This window comes from Pimephales promelas, chromosome 4 (assembly GCF_988280905.1).
Source record: "Pimephales promelas chromosome 4, fPimPro1.hap1.1, whole genome shotgun sequence".
In the NCBI taxonomy this organism is placed as follows: domain Eukaryota; kingdom Metazoa; phylum Chordata; class Actinopteri; order Cypriniformes; family Leuciscidae; genus Pimephales; species Pimephales promelas.
The window spans coordinates 25682033-25700784 of record NC_142772.1 but is presented as its reverse complement, the minus strand read 5'-3'; the positions used below and the strand labels follow the sequence as shown (position 1 = coordinate 25700784).

At 35.3% G+C, this 18752-nt stretch overlaps 1 protein-coding gene across 2 annotated transcripts in view; it reads left to right on the top strand.

Annotated features, from left to right (window-relative positions):
* The first annotated feature begins 5432 nt into the window (after positions 1-5432).
* LOC120461688 (uncharacterized) overlaps positions 5433-18752 on the top strand; it is a 39774-nt gene continuing 26454 nt past the window's right edge. For both annotated transcript variants that reach the window (XM_089130163.1, XM_039649926.2), the window contains exon 1: positions 5433-5734. In XM_089130163.1, coding sequence (XP_088986289.1) covers positions 5649-5734 — 86 coding nt within the window. In that variant the 5' untranslated portion in view covers positions 5433-5648. The remainder of the gene's footprint in view (positions 5735-18752) is intronic.

Here is an 18752-nt window from a genome sequence, read left to right as displayed (position 1 = left end):
GTGTTTGGTGGTGCCACAGTTTGATTCATGACAGCCAGAAACACTGTACGAGAGTGTGGTAACATTATGCAAAAACTCAGTGCCATGCTGGATATCTACAAAAACTTGTTCTTTTTGAACTAAATAAAATGCTTAAACTGTTCCAAGCTTTTAAACAATAGCAAAAACATTATTGTTATAGTATACATGACCTTCCCATTGCATTCCTCTTCCATTACATCATAGTCTTATCCCACTTTAAGCAGGGGGCTGAACATTTTTCCCTTCATGCCATCAAGAAGTAAAAATTCCCATAAAACAAACATGAGTAAATGTCTGAAAAGGCAGTGGCATTGAAATGCGTTTTCATCTTTTGAGGCCAGCAAACATCTCACAAACTATGTCTGATGGCTTGTACTTTGCTCAGTTTTCTCCATTAAAATTTCCTTTAAAGTCTCGTTCAGTTTAATGTAATGTCTCAGAGTTAATGCGATTGTAGATTGTATGGGTTGCATCTAATTGTTTTTAAGATTATATTGTCCAGAATGGAATTTTTCAAAATTATAATTTAATTAATCACAAACAAAGTCACAGACATTCCTGACTGGACCTGCATATATAAACAGTCACCCCCTCATTTTTATAACAAATGCCTCTATATTACTGATGTCCTTGTGTCTTTAAACAGGGTGAATGGCAATGGTTCTGATGGCAAAAGACTTCATTTCTAGGTACGTTTAGTCTTTTTTTGCATGCATTTATCTATTATAGATAAATAACTGTTTCATGGGAAGTCACTGGACTGCACAGTGTAAATCAAGCCAGTGAGACAATCAATTGTAATAAAGTTAAATATTATATGTATGTGTAGCTCTTTGAGCTGCAGAGACACTTAAAACGTTTTCAAACTGTTTCACAGATGTTGCATTGTGTTGCATGAAAAAGTCTTGCAATGGTCACAGTCTCTTAACCATTAACATTGTGAAAATATGAACCATGTGCCTTTGTAGGGATTCTACAAATCTTTTGTACTATTTTTGCCTCTGTCACCTTCTGCACTGTAAAAAAAAAACAATATGTCGTTTCGAACTCAAAAAGTAAGTGTTCATGCTGCCTTCAAATTTTAGCTTTAGTCAACTCAAATATCCAAGTTGTCACATAGTACAACTTCACATTTCAAGTTGACTAAATCTAAAGTTTTATGGCAGCACTTACTTTTTAAGTTGAAACACCAATTTTATTTCCAGTGTGTGTTGGTTATGTCTTGTGTGATCAAGTTTGTGTGTTATACTGCTGTTAATAATGTCACAAGAGCTCATCTTAGCATTGTTCACGTATTTGCATCCAATACAGTATGTTTAACCTGACCGCACATTGGCAGCTTGCGCCTGTGGTCATATACAGTATGTGTGTGTAAAATATGTTTTCTCATTCACACAGACACCTCAGTGAGCAATCTACATATATCGACTTACGTCTCCTGTCAAAAAAGAAGGGGAAAAACATCCTGCTTTGGCCTCAGTTGGTGAGATGTATATTAATGGAAAATGTAATTAACACGCACAAGAATGCCAAATGTGGGAGTGCAGACTGTGACAAATAAAGCATGAGATCTTCATCTTCTGGTGTAATGAGCGCAGCACAAAATAATGGCTATGTAAACACGCTGGAACGGAACCAGTGGAGGATGTTCCCTGATGCCTCCTCACAAGAGTGTGACAATACGAGTAGCAAGCATTGTTTGACCTCTTAATGTCCTTATGTCATGAGAAAGCAAACACATATTGCTCACAAAACTGGCATACAAACCTTTAAAACTAACATGTTTTCCTCCCCCGATTGCGAATCTTTGCCCTCGTATTGATTTAGCTGAAAAGTCATAAATTACACCGGGACAATTTTAGGGTTGAAATTATGCACAGAAAATTATGAAAGCGAAATCTGGCAATGTACAGCACCATATGATATGGGAATATGCTGTATGTCTAGGACATATAGGCATTTCTCAGGAAGTCAGTCCTGATAATGCTAGCATTTACTTAAGATAAAGTATTCAGGCAAAAAAAGAAAACAGTATCAAAAGTCCAGGGAAGGTTGATGAAATGCTGGGTGCTTGAAAGGGATGGAGAGAAGCAAGTCTAACAGAAAACATATGATGAAAAAGAGTAATGACAACGAGAGGGCAGAGGTCAAACTATAATCCTAGACTCAAGGCATATATCTTTGGTGTGTTGAACTTCGACCTCTTTCAGGTTTAAACACATCGAAGTGACTGTGTGTGTGTGTGTGTGTGTGTGTGTGTGTGTGTGTGTGTGTGTGAGTGAGTGTCCATTGCATGTGTTTAAGATGTAAAGGCTGACAAATATAGCAATGCAAAAAATGTTGTTGGTTTAACTTAAAAAATGAAGTAACCTGGTTGACCTTAAAATTTTAAGTTCATTGAAATGGAAAAATTGAGTTAATGCAATAAAAGAGATTAATTTAATCACCAGAAACTCAACATATTATGTTATCTGAACTGCATAAATTATCTAAGTTGATTTGACAAAAGAAAAAATGTTGTGATTACAAATCATGAAAATATTTTTTAACAGTGTGGTCTTGAATGTTTAACTTTTAATAGGACTTAAAATGCATTATTCAGAGCAGAATAGTTCCCTTAAATATGATGATTTGTTGACCAGGGACAAGAGTGTTTATACACACACACACATATATATATATATATATATATATATATATATATATATATATACTGTATATATATATATATACTGTATATATATTTGCATTAATCAAATATATTTACTGTAGACTGTATAAGGAAAATATTATGTATATAATAACAACAATATCTTCTTGTGCGGCCACATTTACTATGGCTCTGTGAAATTTCACGGTCAGAATCCAGACATTCTTTTGAGAATGTGATAATATTGGACAGAAAAAACACCCTTTTATTTCAGGTTTAAACATCTAAGAGTTTGCCAACTCTAGTTTCGCCGAGCAAATAACACATTTACTTGAAGTCACTTTCAAACCAAGCAGCTTTCTGTCCTGGCCTGCAAGGTGAATTTGCGTGACTAACTTGAATATGAGCAACATTTGCATGGGGAAATTTGACCTATTGTGTGTTTTTGACCTTTTTCTCCTGAACACGCAGAACCCTATAGAAATGTCTTTCGCAAAGCAACAGTAAATGTAACTTTACTGTTGATGTAAAAATGTTAAATTTACAGTATATGCAAAGTAATTTCTTTTAAAGCTAGGGTTGTCAATAAAATAATTAAGGATAATAAACAATGTGTTTAAATTCATCAAACATATTTAATTGAAGGAATATATAGTCATAAAGGGATAGGGACGATTATACCATGATTTACTCAAGCTCAAACCATTCAAGGTGTATATTGTTGGGGAGGATTTTGTTTTCTTCACTCAAATTTTGTACAGACATGCCCTTGCTCTCACTTTCAGTTTAAAAAAAAACAAAAAAAACAACAACAACAAAAAATAGAAAACACATTTGTCGACTTGTAAATGACAGGGACTTCTTCACACTGTAAAAAAAAAAAAAAAGTTGCGAAAAATTTGGTTTTCTCAACTTAGGGTCATTAGTTGTACAAATGTTTTCATGTTAAATAGTTGAATAAACTTTAAAAACAGAATTTGTCAAACAAAATGTAAGTTGGATTTTTTACAGCGGGCTCAGTCAGAACACAGAGCTTCATCCTCCATGTTGTGTACGCTTCCAGTGCTGTTCCAGTGCGCTTCCAGTGTATTCCTCTCAAACATTACAGCACTTTAAATAATATTTCATGTCACTCAAAGGAAATAACATGCTGTCATGTCAAGCACAAAAGCATAACGGTTCAATTCTGTCAACAGGGAAGGCAACATGAGGCAGGAAGCTACTGCGATCATAAAGGAATTCTGACATTTTAGCACCCATTCCTTTTAAACCATGTACCTAAACTGGAATATTTTATATTTTAAACACATTTGAGAGGGTTAAACAGCATTTTGGACAGGCAGTGGGTGAGTGCCCTTCACAAGCAGAGCTCTACAACATGCAACTAATTAAACCATAAAGATAGATGATGTAATGTTTAAAGAGTCAGACAGAGGAAAATGTGGGTTCAGTTCCCGTTCACGGCTCTGTGTGGGTGTGTAAGAGAGAATGAGAATGGTATTCCTAAAGAGTAATATTGAACTGACATCAGCAAGTATCATTATGTGGAATCCTTATATCTCAGTGATACTAAAGTACTAAAACTGGTGTGTAGAGGGGGCAATAGTTTTAAACTGGGCATTGCAGCAACAAAGCCGTTTAAATGGAGACTATCAAGTTGAGTTCCCATGAAATCAGCCCTGCTGGGGCAAGGGTCCCCCCAGAGATCAATGCACTGTAAACGGCTTCTCAGCTGGCTGCCAAGCGGCCCAAAGACTGCTCACAGGAAGCCTCCACAAAAAGAGACTGGCAGCTCAATAGCGTGCCTACACAGGACCAGCGGACTTCCAACCAAACTCACACTTATTCACGGACGGGCTTCAAACATTAGGCACAGAATAAGAGGAAAGATCTAAACATTTTGAATAATTTAGCATTTTGTGGAATCCTGAAAAACAAAAACTCAAGTCAAGTAAAGCATCAAGCTTCAGTAACAGGGGTTTTCAAATTTAATTTTGCCAATCCTCATCTCAGCTGCTTTTCTGGGATCTATACAAAAAAAGATTGAGAAAAAAAAATCAGCGTTAATTTGTTCTTTTATATTGATATTAATTAAGCTGACAATGTCTGTCAGTGTACGCTTCACTTTGCAGTCAGACTTGTTTTATTTTCTCACTGTTATAGGGTCGTCAATAAAAAAAACACAATATGGTAATGTAACAGTAGCTTATATTGTCAGATTAATGTAAAAACGATAATATATAATTGTTTTGATTTAGGTTCAGTGTTGTTGGATATAAATACCAATTATTTAATTTTGCAAATGACGTGTCTTTAACATCATGCAAACATGAACATAACATTATACTTTCTAACCGTATAGGCTATGTCTGTGTATGAAAAAGGACAAATATCATCATATTTAAAGTCACTGGCCTCAAAAAAAGTTCAAAAACCTCTGAAAAAATATGATTAATTAAAATCCAAGGTAGTATAGAACTTTCAAAGGCATCTGGACATCTCATGATCTAACTCAGCAAGAATGTCCATAAACCCATTTTGATATGCGCCCACGTGTTTAAACAGTTAAGAACATTAAAACTGGATTAAATTATGTTATCTCCAAATTAATTTAATGTGACCGTGCATACCACGGTGTGTAGGCCTAGACCTTAATCATGTTACCAACAACCAAGATAAAGTGAAATTGTGCAACAGCATTGTGTTTTTCACCTCACGGAGCAGGAGGTGGAGCTCTTGGAGAGATTCCTCTTCATGAAGTTTTCCAGCAGGACTGATGCAGCACATCAGCAGTGTTCGCCTCCACCTCAAACAGCTCTCCACTTACAGAAGTTACACATCGCATGCAAAACTCACGTCCCTGAATGCAACTTTGGATAAGGGAACCGTGCGTGTTTAAGCTACTTGGGAGATTGAGCGAGATTTGAAGTGCACTGGTCTTGTGGAGTAGCCTACATAGAAACACTCCAGCATTAGGATGAGAGCGATAAACTTGGACACGTACAGCCTGTCTCTGCTGACCGCTAAAGAAGACATCCTCAACCCGCGAGCATCTACCAACTGGTAATACAATAAACATCACTTACTTGTTGTGGCTCAAATCTAAGCGAGCTGCATGTCTAGACTGCATTTTTTGGGCGTCAAAAAACGCCAGAAGCAGTTTTATCATAAGCAAAAATCTAAATGTTGTCTAGCTAGGCAGCTGATTTTGAGACACAACGACGTGCACTGGTGCTTTGGAATTAATATTGCGCAGTTGCTTTTGAATGTTTTCAGAATTTGTTATGTTTAGCGTACGTTTAGAATAAGGTACGTTTGAATGCACTTAGTCTAAGTTTACTGTGCAAAGAAAGTTGAAACAAAAATGACTAGTAGAAAAAAAAAGAATGGAGGTACTTGTTTACAGAGTACTTTTTGTGACAAGCTAAATCTACCAGGCCATTTCCCTCAAGCCTATCCCATTGCTGAAGATTTAGGTCACTAAAGGTGTTTTTGTTTTTTGTTTTTTGCACAAATTTGAACAGAAAGTTAAGCGCAAACACGCTGGTTTTGTTGCTCTGGAAGTGCTATGATACTTCTCATTGCTTTTTCTCCGTCTTAGTGTTCTCATACTAATGTTTACCTTTATGCATATCAGCTCAGTTGTGATAGGCTTATTGCTGCAAGGCAAGCACAAATTATTAAGTTAGAAAAAACCCCCCAACTCTTTAAACTATGACCTTACAAAATTTTAACATTTGTATTTGACATATGTTGTTAAGACCAATGAATGCATAATTTACATCAGTTTATCATGTAATAAAGCTGCATTGTTTTCACTGTTATAGCGCCACCCTCTGTACAAACGAGATGAAAGTTTGCATGCTTTTGAAATAGTATTGCAATTCTCATTGGATGTTGGTCAAAACAATTTCAGTTCACATCAACATATCAGTCATAGTTTGTCATTTTTATAGAACCACCAACTGGCCCAGCACAACCAAGTTTCTACATACTAAAGTTCATTGAAGATACATATTTGGTTTAGAAATAGTGCTGCAGTAATGACGTATTTTTGTAGGCCAACCCAGATGTTAGCATTACCCTCGACACAAACCCAATAGGATTTTTCCATTTGATTTTGATTTATTCTGGAAAATAAGCTCTGTGACTTCACAAATGAAAGTTTTTTCATCATGATAATCTTCACAAATGAACACAACTTTTATGAATAATTGGCAGAAGTAAAAAGTTAAGTGTAAATGAACTACAATACAGTCGCATGACTTAAATTTCACCAATGATACGACGTCTATATTTAAAACGAATTTCCTTGAAAGTTATAGTTGTTTGCAAGGGTGTGATTTCAAACACAGTGAGGTTGTGAAAGCGGACTATAGTGAGAAGATGAGTTTGCCTGTTCGGCTGATAACATTTAATGTTCAACTTCCTTTTTCAAGAAAAGTAAAAGCTTTAAAAACTCACAGGGTACTGTATTTTATGTTGTAGAGTGTGGAAATATTTTAAACTTTTTACCAGAGCTCTTTTACCAAAAACCCGTTCAAAAATCCTATTGATTTAAAGACAATGAAACCTGAAGTGCTAAAATGCTAACTTATTTCTGGATTTCAGCCTACGATGTCATTCCTGCAGGCTGTTTTAGTATAAAGGCCCTTGTACACTGACTCCGAAGTTTTCGTTGGCGTTTTTTCTTATTTGTGATTTGGTGGCTATGAATTGTCAAAACACAATTCAAACTGCTTGCTACAGATGCGAAAAATGCAGAAAATCGAAACGGATCCGTTTTTTTTTTTAATTTTTATTTTTTTATGATGGACCAAAGTTTCGGAGGCCAGTGTGCAAGCGTGATTGACATAACGTGAGGTCGTATTTATTTTTTAACGTGCAAAAATTTCCGACTCAAATTTCGGACTCTGTGTGCAAGTGCCTTAATGGGCCATGCCTAGGGAAATGATTAATCGATGCGAAACGATTAATCGCATCCAAAATAAAAGTTTGTGTTTGTGAGGCCTAAATACACACACACACGCATAAGTATTTAAGAAATATTTGCATGTATATACTGTGACTTAATGTATATTTTATATAAATATAAACATTTTATATATAAATAACACATTTTTCTATGTGTGTGCATTTATATATACAAAATAATTATACACAGTACACAAACATATATTATGTAAACACAAACCTTTATTTTGGATGCGATTAATCACGATCAGTCGTTTCACAGCCCTAGCCGTGCCCTACATTTTTCATTTGTGTTGCCTAGAATTCAAAGTTTAACATATTATTTATGATGATTATATTGACACTCAAGAATCCAACATTTGGTACAGCCAAAATACAAGGACTGACTGTCAAAAAAACCTAGTTTGCAAAAGTATTTTTTGTTGTTGTTCAAAAATCTATGGAAGAGGATTAGGCCCAAGCAATATTAGAAAATAAAACCATCTCAAGATTAAAGTCATTATAATGCAAGATTAAACTTTTGAAAGTTTTTTGAAATACACAACAATAAAATTTCAAGAAAATTTGACTTTTTTTTTTCATTTTAAAATAGCTCTTTAAACTCTTTAAAGTTTGTATGCTAATTATTATTCAGTTATAATTTGCAATAATATGTTACTTTGTTATTGAAAGAAAGACTAAAATATAGCTTGAACAAGTGATCCAACTCTGTCATGCCTTCTATTAACATGACACTGACTGATCAAATGTGTTTATTCTCAAAAGTCGAAATGAGTTTATTCCTAGACAGTTTATATTTATAACGACTTTATTCTCAAATTTGAATGAGTTGACTCACTAAATGAAGTTTTTTCCCCAGAAAACTGCAAGTTTAATCTTGCATTATAATAACATTAATCTCGAGATGGTTTTATTTTTTATTAGTGCTTGTCACTCTTTCTCTTCCATAGAAATCCAGTGTGGTGGAAAAATTTCCTTGGCAGAAATAAATGGTGGTATATTTTTTCTTCTTCATTTTTTGCTCTGTAGCTCTTCCTGTAGTGTTCTAAATCTCATGTTTCTACTATTTAAGGGTTATTCTGTGTATTTAATTTCCAGGCAGAAAATGTATAATATTAATCCTAATGAAAACAATAGGGTTCCCAGCAGTTCGTTTTAGGACCTCCAAAATAAAATAAAAAAAACCTAGATGTGGTATTCTAGAAAATGTGTATTTATCGACCTATAAAATTATTCAAAGGTTTTTTTCTGGTTCGTCATTATGTGCATGCGTGTGTCTGTGTGTGTTTACCGTTTTGGTTGAATGATGTAAGAACCAAACCAGCCCCTTTTATTTGTGACTTTCTATGATGTCATGCAGTTATTTTCTGCCTCAACTTCAGGCCTCTGTGGAGATTAGTAGTTTTCAGGGTGGTTTGCACTTAAGTGGACACCCACATGATTAGAGACACTTTTAAAAAACTGAATACATATGCGCTCATTCATTTACAGAACAAGTTAATAGCATGTTCCCATTTGCCCCTCTCTGATGTCATAATCTTTTGGCTTCTAATCTAATGCACTAACAACACATTGCAAAGGTGACAGTAATTACATATATTTCAATTTAACCTACAGTACATGTACCAGCTTCCTTGGATATACATTTGTTCAAACTTGATCAATTCCTTATCTGGCAGGCAGTTCAAAAGTCCTGCCCTGTCTTTCCTCCGTGTCAGATCTTGGCAACGTTTGTTATATCACCAGTGTCATTGTCTCTCCTATATTTCGGCAGGCTCAGGCTAATTCCTGCAAATGCCCCGGCAGTGGCTGCCTAAATTATCCAGGCAGCACCCATTCTGTTTTTCCACATGCTTAATCACCGTGGAAACGTGCTCAGGAACAGTCACTGATGCTTCAGGCTTTACAAGCCTATCAGGCCCATTCATGAACTGCCTGGTTCTGTCTGCTGACAGCCCAAGAGTATGGAGAGGGTTTGTCGACTTTGTATTTCACACGTCACTTTGACATGTCAAGAAACTTGAGTAAGAAAAAAAAAGGCCCATAAGAAAATGCTAAACATTAGCAAAGAAACAAGTCCTGTGAATTTTTTAGCAAAATGGGAAATGTGCATTTCTCTACCACAGTTATCTCCTATCTATGTACTTTTGTGCTCTGAACAATTGCCATAATTGACTTATTGAGCTGTTCAGATGCACTTTGAGCTCACTAGAATGAGGAATAGCTTCTGTCATCGGCAGTTTTTACTTTATCCAATCCAATCCACTTTATTTATATAGCACAATTTAAACAAACGCAATGTTTCCAAAGTGCTGTACACCACAACAACAATATGATAAAAATAATGTTTTTTTTTTTTTTTTTACTTTATTTCGATAGTCCACTTTAGACATTCTACTACACTATAAGTAACTTTTCAACTACATGTCAACTAACTGTCATTAGAGTATTAGTAGACTGTCAGCTTAATATCTGCTAACACTATATTTTGTTGGTCCCCCAACAGATCAAAAATGTAATTTCCAATTAAATCAAAATGGGAGTTTTGGGGTTTAGGGATTGTTAGTTCATATACTTTCTAAATATATTGGTCAAAAGTGACAGTAAAGACGAATAATTCTACAAAAGATTTTTATTTAAAAAAATGCGGTTCCTTTGAACTCTCTATTCGTCAAAGAATTCAGCTTTACCATCACAGGAATACATTACATATTAAAAACAGTTATTTGAATTTGTAATAATATTTTTAAATTAAGTAAATGTTAAAAGTTTAATCAAGTAAAATTGATGAGCATAAAATACTCTCAAAAATACATTAAAAGTAAGAATAAAAATAATCTTACTGGTTCCAAACTTTTAAACTGTAAAGTATATCCTGACTTCCTGTTTCAATAAGAATATTTTCATAACAGGAAAAAAAAAATTGGGTCCACTGTTCTTTTGGACACCATTGAATTTAATTGTGTGAGTCAAAATCATCTTCTTTTGTTTTCTGCAGAAGGAAATGAGGAAAATGTATTGCATAAAGCTGCTTATGGGGAAAATCTAAATCTACTGACTCCAGCCAAACTAACTGGTCTGGTGGAAGGTTCCACTTGAAAAATTGCAGTTCTCAGAAAAATCTTCATTCCTGATTAAACACTCTTATCAGTCTTATGATCAGAGTTATACCTGATACTCTTTTCACATGCCACTCAGTAGTTCTTCATAAGTAAATGTTTTCAAACGGTACTTTCTTTCCTTGTAGCATGTACCTGTGTATTTGCTGTGGATGGGTGTGTAGAGATTCCCAAGATCTTACATGAGTCATGTTCGGTCAATGTATTGAAAACTAATGCAGTAAGAACAACTGATTCTGTGAAAAATGTTTTTTTTTATTGTTTTTCTCATAATTTTTAGAGTGCCCTGCAGTACAAGAAATTATATAAAATAAACGACAATGCGATTATCTGCTTTTAAGGAGCATGCATTTCATAACAAATGTTTTTGGTTGTTAGCCATAACATATTGTTCTTATATTGACAGGGATTTATTGCGCTCAATATGAATTTGTCATCCTAAGCCTTGTGCAGGCAGAGACAACTCCTGAGGGATGAGACTGGACTAATTTTGATAGGAAACTCTACAGGCGTGGCAGAATTCTTTCTATTGAATGTTGTAGGAGGTTATGATGAAAAGCCACAGTTGTGACATTTGAATCCTGAAGGTGGTTTCAGATTCAGACAAAGAGGGATTCACTCACTGTCCTTTAACATTTTCAGAGAGCAAAAATGCAACTGTTAATGTGTAATATTTTAATACGTTGCATACTTCCTTTGAACGATGCACACACGTCTTTCTATGGTGATTAAGTTAATCCGTGATGTTATTAAGGAACTCACCTGCATAAAGTAGGAACAGAGTTCAGGTGCTTCCATCTCCATGCTGTTGGAGCACAGGTTTATGCATGATTTAAGAGCCTCAAGGTGCAGTGTTCTTATGTTACCACCAATTAAACATCTACTGAGCATGTTTGTTGAGTTATCACAACACAAACATTATTCAGTTCTAACATAATGTAGCATGGTAATAATGTAGAAGCATAGTAGTAGTTTTCTGCGAAGTTTTAAATCTATCTAATATCTTCTGCATACTTTAATGTGACTTGATCTGCATCACCATTTGTTTTAATTTCACACTATATTGTTGTATTGCATGCAACTAGGCCAATCTGACATAGTTAAAGGAGAACTCCGGCGCAAAATGAACCTTTGGTCTAATTACACATTGTTACCTAGTCGACCGTTATCTGAGATTTGTTTTCATGATTGCCGAATGTAAATAGTTTTATCTCTAAAAACAGTTTAGCCTATAACGCTAATATATAGGGCATAGAGTAATGACAAATAAAAATCGCTTGTTATTACCACTAACAAGGCTCAAAATAGCCCCACACTAACACGGTAGCATAATAAGGGTCCCTACATTCAAACAGAACCATTGATAACTTTGTCAGTGTCCATACAGTTTAATAAGAAGATATTTTATACACACAGTCAACTTTGCGAATACAGGAAGAAGCCATCTTTGAAAAAATAGTCTCTACCAGTCGATCTACAAACGCCGATCCAAGTGCGCTGGTGAGATGTGAATAAGGTGATAAGGTGAGCGCGAACAGTTGGCTACATATACATATTGAATAGTAGAAAACGGTTCGTGTTTGTTTCTTCCGGAAACAACGGACCATATGAGATTCTGCACAGTTCAGCGCACTTGGATCGGCGTTCATAGATCGACTGGTAGAGACTATTTTTCAAAGATGGCTTCTTCCTGTATTCGCGAAGTTGACTGTGTGTATAAAACATCTTCTTATTAAACTGTATGGACACTGACAAAGTTCTCAGTGCTTCGGTTTGAATGTAGGGACCCTTATTATGCTACCATGTTTGTGTGGGGCTATTTCGAGCCTTGTTAGTGGTAATAACAAGCGATTTTTATTTGTCATTACTCTATGCCCAATATACTAGCGTTATATTAGCATTATAGGCTAAACTGTTTTTAGAGATAAAACTATTTACATTCGGTAATCATGAAAACAAATCTCAGATAACGGTTGACTAGGTAACAATGTGTAATTAGACCAAAGGTTCATTTTGTGCCGGAGTTCTCCTTTAAAATCAGATGTTATGTTGCGTGTATAGTTTTATCCAATGGCAACAAAGGTTTAATCTACTGTATGCTTACAGCATTAGTCTATTCATGTTTGAGAAAAGCCCATTTTATCACAAGTGTGTCCAAATAGTTTGTCGTTCAAAAATAACAATATAGGCATTAACAGACATTTTCAGGTAAAAAAAAAAAGCTTGTCATCTCAACCATCCTTAGATAAACAAGTCACATTGATCTTCCTAAAGTAATTTTATAGCATCATCTTAGTGGGGTTATTTAGTTTCCTGTGGTAACCCAACCACCAAATTAGTAATTACGCTATTGAGCAGTAAATTAAGAGATATTTTAGTGTTGACTTTGTCCCAAGTAAGTGCTTCATTGATTTACTTTAAACATTGCTTTAAAAAACCCATGGGGTTTTCCCAAGTATGCTGAGGATGAAAGTTGATCTTGGAAGCTCCAGGTTGTTGAAATGAAAAATGAAATGAAAGTGACATGTGAAGGCCAAATATGGTAACCCATACTCGGAATGTATTCTCTGCATTGAACCCATTTAAGTTAGTGCCCTGCGCGCACATTAGGAGTAATGAGTAGAGAACACCCACCCGCACACACTGCAAACCTTGTACACACACCCGGAGCAGACAGCCATTTTTGCTGTAGCACCCAGGGAGCGATTTGGGTTAGGTGACTTGCTCATGGGCACCTCAGTCTTTTCCTGTTGGTATTGAAAATCGAACCCGCAACTTTCTGGTTACCTGTCTGACTCTCTAACAATTAGGCCACGACTTTGACTTTAGTTGATGTTCCTCGTCAATTATCAGTGTTGCAGTCGAGTGAAATGTTTTGTAAATGTTTACTAATCCTTAAACTACCTGCTTGAATGCACCAATTATTGTTTACAATACACTCCTGTAATGCAGATATGCTGAATGAGCGTCTTTGAAATAGCCTGAAGGTATGTTTATTTACAAGGATGTCACTCCCATGCTAGACAGCAATGTTTAGACACTGTATGTAGTGCTGGGTGGTTTGACCAAAAATTGACCAAAATCCCTTTTTTTTTCATCAAAATTAAGCCGTTTTTTCGTTTTTTTCATGCACAATCAGGTGTTTAAAGCATTTTCTACTGGTTGAGAGAGGAATTACTGCAATAAATTGATTTAGGATGGTCTATTTTACTTTCGTTAGTGAATATTGTTGAATAGAATAGAGCCCAGTATAACCTAAAATTGTTATTTCTTAACATTCTAATAACGTTCTTATAACCAGAAAATAACGTTTAAATACAACGTTTATATAACAGGAGAATTGAACGTTCTAACGACGTTTGAATGATGTTCTTATAGCCAAGCAAGAACGTTAATACAACGTTTATATAACGGGAGAACTGAACTTTTAAGTGCAGGATTCTCTCAGCGATTCCAGAGAAAATCGACCTATTCTTCAGGGCTGGGCGATATGGCTAAAAATTCATATCTCTGTATTTTTTGTTTAAATGGCCATTTAAGATATATATCTTGGTACTTTCGAAAATCTTTATATTTAAAAAAAAAAAATAAATTAAAAAAAAAAAATATATATATATATTTCATATTCTGCCCAATGATATCCTATAAACAATGTTGATATTGAAGGATATGGAAACAAATATAGTTAATGTAATATAGGCTATGCAATATATTATATGCAAAAAGATTTTGTTTTTAAATTGACTAAAGGCTCAACTAAAAATGAAAATAAAAACAAAAACAAAAGCAAAATTTTTATTTTAGTCAGAATTATTGAAGATTATACATGTACTATTTTATTGTGCTCCGTCTGTTTGCTCGCGGCGGCGCTCATTCACGGATCGGTATGGTGGTATATTAAAAATTAATATCATAACAAAAATATACACTGGTTTTCGGTATGAACCGGTATACCACCCAGCACTAACTGTATTTCTCTGTCAGCATTGGCTGCCTTACAGAAGTCTGCTCAAACTGGATCTTAGGATCTGGTCATTCTACTATAAACTTGAAAGGTACCACCTTGCATTTCAGTATATGAAATAAATATGGATTTCATTTCAGATTGAGAAGCGTGAGTAGATGGTTTCACACACAATTCAATCACCTCATGGATCATTAACTAAACCTCAAATTATGGCCCCCCTTGTGTAGGTGGCTTCTCTCTCTGGCTCCTCCACTGTTGAACTCAATGGGAAAATGTTAATGGATTTCCTCTAAACTGCAAGGCTGGGTCAAAAGCCTCAAACAATGCTGTTTGTTGTATGTTGGGTTTTAGTCCCACACAGATGGCTCGTGGTTGCTGGCGGAGCTGTGAGCTATTAACTTGTCCAGCAAAATTAACATTTGTTGCAGTTGGATATCTGGATACTCTCAGAAGTCTCCAAATATCTGCTTTCTTTCGAAGACGCTGAAATGACTTCCAGTTGAGAGTTTTTTTGGTTATTTCTTGAACCTTGAAGATCAATAATAGAATCATGTGCAAGCCTTTGCATGCTCAACTTTCAAGTTTTGTTTTTTGCCAAAGGTTTTGGCAAATGAGATTGGCACATATGCCTCTTTTCGTTGTGCTTTCATGTAATTTTCTTTGGCCAATCCGTCTAGTTGAAAGATTTTTCCATTTATTTTCCACCATGTTAAATGCATTTGCTTTGACCATAGAGACAAGGTTCTGAGCATTAATGATGTTTTCAAATTTCATTCATATCTTTGTCCACCAATACAGGAAGTTAACTTTTTTTTTTTTTTTGTGAAAACAGACAGACACTACTGTTCAAATGTTTGGGGTCAGTAAGATTTATTTTATATTTTTTTGAAAGTCTCCTATGCTCAGCGAGACTGAATTTATTTGATTAAAAATACTGTAAAACAGTTATATATTTAAAATGTTACAATTAAAAAACGGTTTCTATTTAAATATATTTTAAAATGTACTTAATTCCTGTGATGCAAAGCTGATTTCTACAGTCTTCAGTGTCACATGATCCTTCAGTAATCATTCTAATATGCTGATCTTATTAAATGAAAGCAATTCAATTAATACTTTAATGAAGTACCTTTGAACAGTAGTGTATTCTTGCCAACAATTTAAGTACTGATGCTCTATTGTGTAAACATTTACATTTTTAATAATGCTGCCTTCAGTTTGTGTCCCAAATTAGACAGACACTCCTCCAAGGTGATGAATGACATGGTGCAGATTGAGGTGTGCATTTACAGGGAGGTCTGTATCACTCCCCTTAATGACTCACAGTAGCCTTTTACCTAAGGAGGTCATGTTGTTTGTAGCTCAATCTAGTGTGTGCTTTTAATAACTGAGCCTGTTATATATATGCTCAACGTACCGTAAGTGGACATCACGCTGTTTGCAGGTTTCCTCTACATTGTTTTGAAGTTCTGGCTTTAACTATAGCATAAAACAAGTGGAGAGAAGAAGTCCACTGCAGTGAATACCAAATACCAGTTGGGATACATATTAGCCTTTTTAATGTAGCTTTAGTCTACCCTAAAAATAATATGAAGAAATTTAATTTATTAATGTTATTTGTACTGATAAAATTATGACCTTCATTTTATCTTGAGATTGGTAAAGGATGAACATTCATTTTGTGCTGGTGGCGTAATATGAAGTAAAAATAGGAAAGATTGTGGTGTTTTAGGTTTACACAACAGAAGATTGGCTCTGCCTGAAGCCTTTAATCACCTCAAATTGAAAACTTACACAGGGCAGAATAAATCAACAAACAGCCTTCATACCTAAAGTCTCCCACAAAGGAATGAGAACAGTTCAAACACAGCCATAGATCCAGTGTGATGTTATGTTATCCGTCACCTCACATAACCTGAAAGAGCATGAAGTTTTGCCAGTTTAAGTGTATTATTGGAGATTAAACTAAGACGAAATACAAAAGGTAGGGCTTAATCTACAAGCAGGAACATTGTCCAGAGGTAAGATACAGCTGACTGGGTACCCTAGAACTGGGACCTCTCCATTCAATAAAGCTGGTGTTTTGATTCCAGCCTTTGTGGTTGGCAGGTGTCTGTTAGCTTGAATCATCAGACTGTGTATCAAATGCTATTCTAATTTCAAATGTGGAATGTTTCTAAAAGGTTCCAGCAGCCACTGCATATAGTAAGTCAAACAACTCAGTTATTGTATTCCATTGTTTAGGCTGTTAATGTATTGGTGCCAGTTGACAGTTAACTGGCTGCAATGAAACTTTCATGAGAGTTGCCCTGAAAATCTCATGCAGTTCAAATTCATACTTCACAGTTTTCATTGATAATACAATAAAAGATGTAGCCTAGTATTTGTGGCTTACTTTCTTTCTCTCTTTTTTGATTTGGGTGTAGTTCTATAATGACATGTGAGTAACTAATGAATCAGGAAAACTGGAAAAGTACTGGTGGGAAAGGTACAAGACAACTCAGAGAATATGAGTATGAGGAGGTTGAGATTAATCGATAAACTTCTACAGAAATATATGCAGTTCTACAAAAAAAGATCTTAGATAAGATCAAAATTTGTGGGAAGTTTGTGAACTTGAAGTTGCCTTACATGAAAATAAAGGGAGTTAAAAAAAAATGAAGAATGTTTATCCGTTGTTATTTGTTTGAGGGATACCAGACTTTGTGTACATTAGTAAGGGTCTGTGTTCCAGTAGCTGTGTGGGACAGATGCAGGAAATGCCAGAATTGTCCCAGAGGAGTAGTTTGTTGTGGAGGCCAGTGGCTAAACTCACCATGTCCGGTTAGTGACTTCAGAACCGAAGGTTGCAGACTTGTTAGAAAAGTTTTGAAGAAAGCTACATAGTTGTAATGAGTTTACTATGACTTTACATTTTCAAAACAGTGCAGACACCTTGCAGAAAATTTGTTCTTTAGTCTAGACAACCTTGGACTACAACTCAAATACAGTTAAATTTAATTTATTTGAAACAGTGAACAAACCCTTAAAGAGTAACAACTTACAGAAGTGAATAATAGGCATGTATATGACAAATTAATCCTGCTATTTCTGTTGTATTTCTTTAGCTCAAGCAGTGGAGAATGGCTTTAGCATGAGTTCAAATCCCAGGGAGTGTATGAAGTGATAAATTGTCTTATTGCTTTGGATTAAACAGTCTGCCAAATGCATAAATGCAAATGTTTGTGATGATGTCCTGATGTTTCGCTGGAGCCCGCCACATAGTCCTCATCCCTTACCAAGAAGAAGATAGACGAAATGGGGAGATTGCAATGGTTGTGTAATTGTCTGAGTAAAACATTTGAAATAATAAAACATTATATATAATTATAGTAGTTTTCTCAGCTCAGCTTCAGCAGTTATTACATAAATGATTATGGCCATCAAATTATGACCAATGAATTGGGTTTAAAGCTGCTCTACAATACATAACAACAGCTTGGAAAGGTTACAGAGTTTCAGACTTTGAGGGTCAGCAGTAGATTTTCTTTAAAGGGAAAAAGTAGCATTGTTAATGGAAAAATAGGAAGTCTGTTCCTGTGATTCTGATAAGAATCGTGGTAACCTTTTAGGCCATGATGCATTGATGAAAAGATCCATCATCTTAAAGGACTTCCTGCACAGATGAAGGTTGTGCAGAACACATTTAAGAGAAGAATAGAATCAAACGTTCCTGTCTGGATGTATGAGTCAGGATTGCACAGCTTGATTTCAGTGTATAGCTATTTATATATCGCAGCTAACCTATTTGGTTACCTATGAATGGCTGCTACAGTTCCTGTTCGTCGCTTGGTGTTACATAGTAGGGTTCATATTACATAGTATTACTTGAGTAAATTAAGCTTTAATCAAGGCTGAAACACTAGATGTATTGTTCCTGTTTCTGTGTTGGATCAGGCTTTATCATGCTAGTTGGAATCACAGATCTGTACACACCTGTTGACTCAGGACTGTGTATATTGTACATAATCAAGTTTTCGCT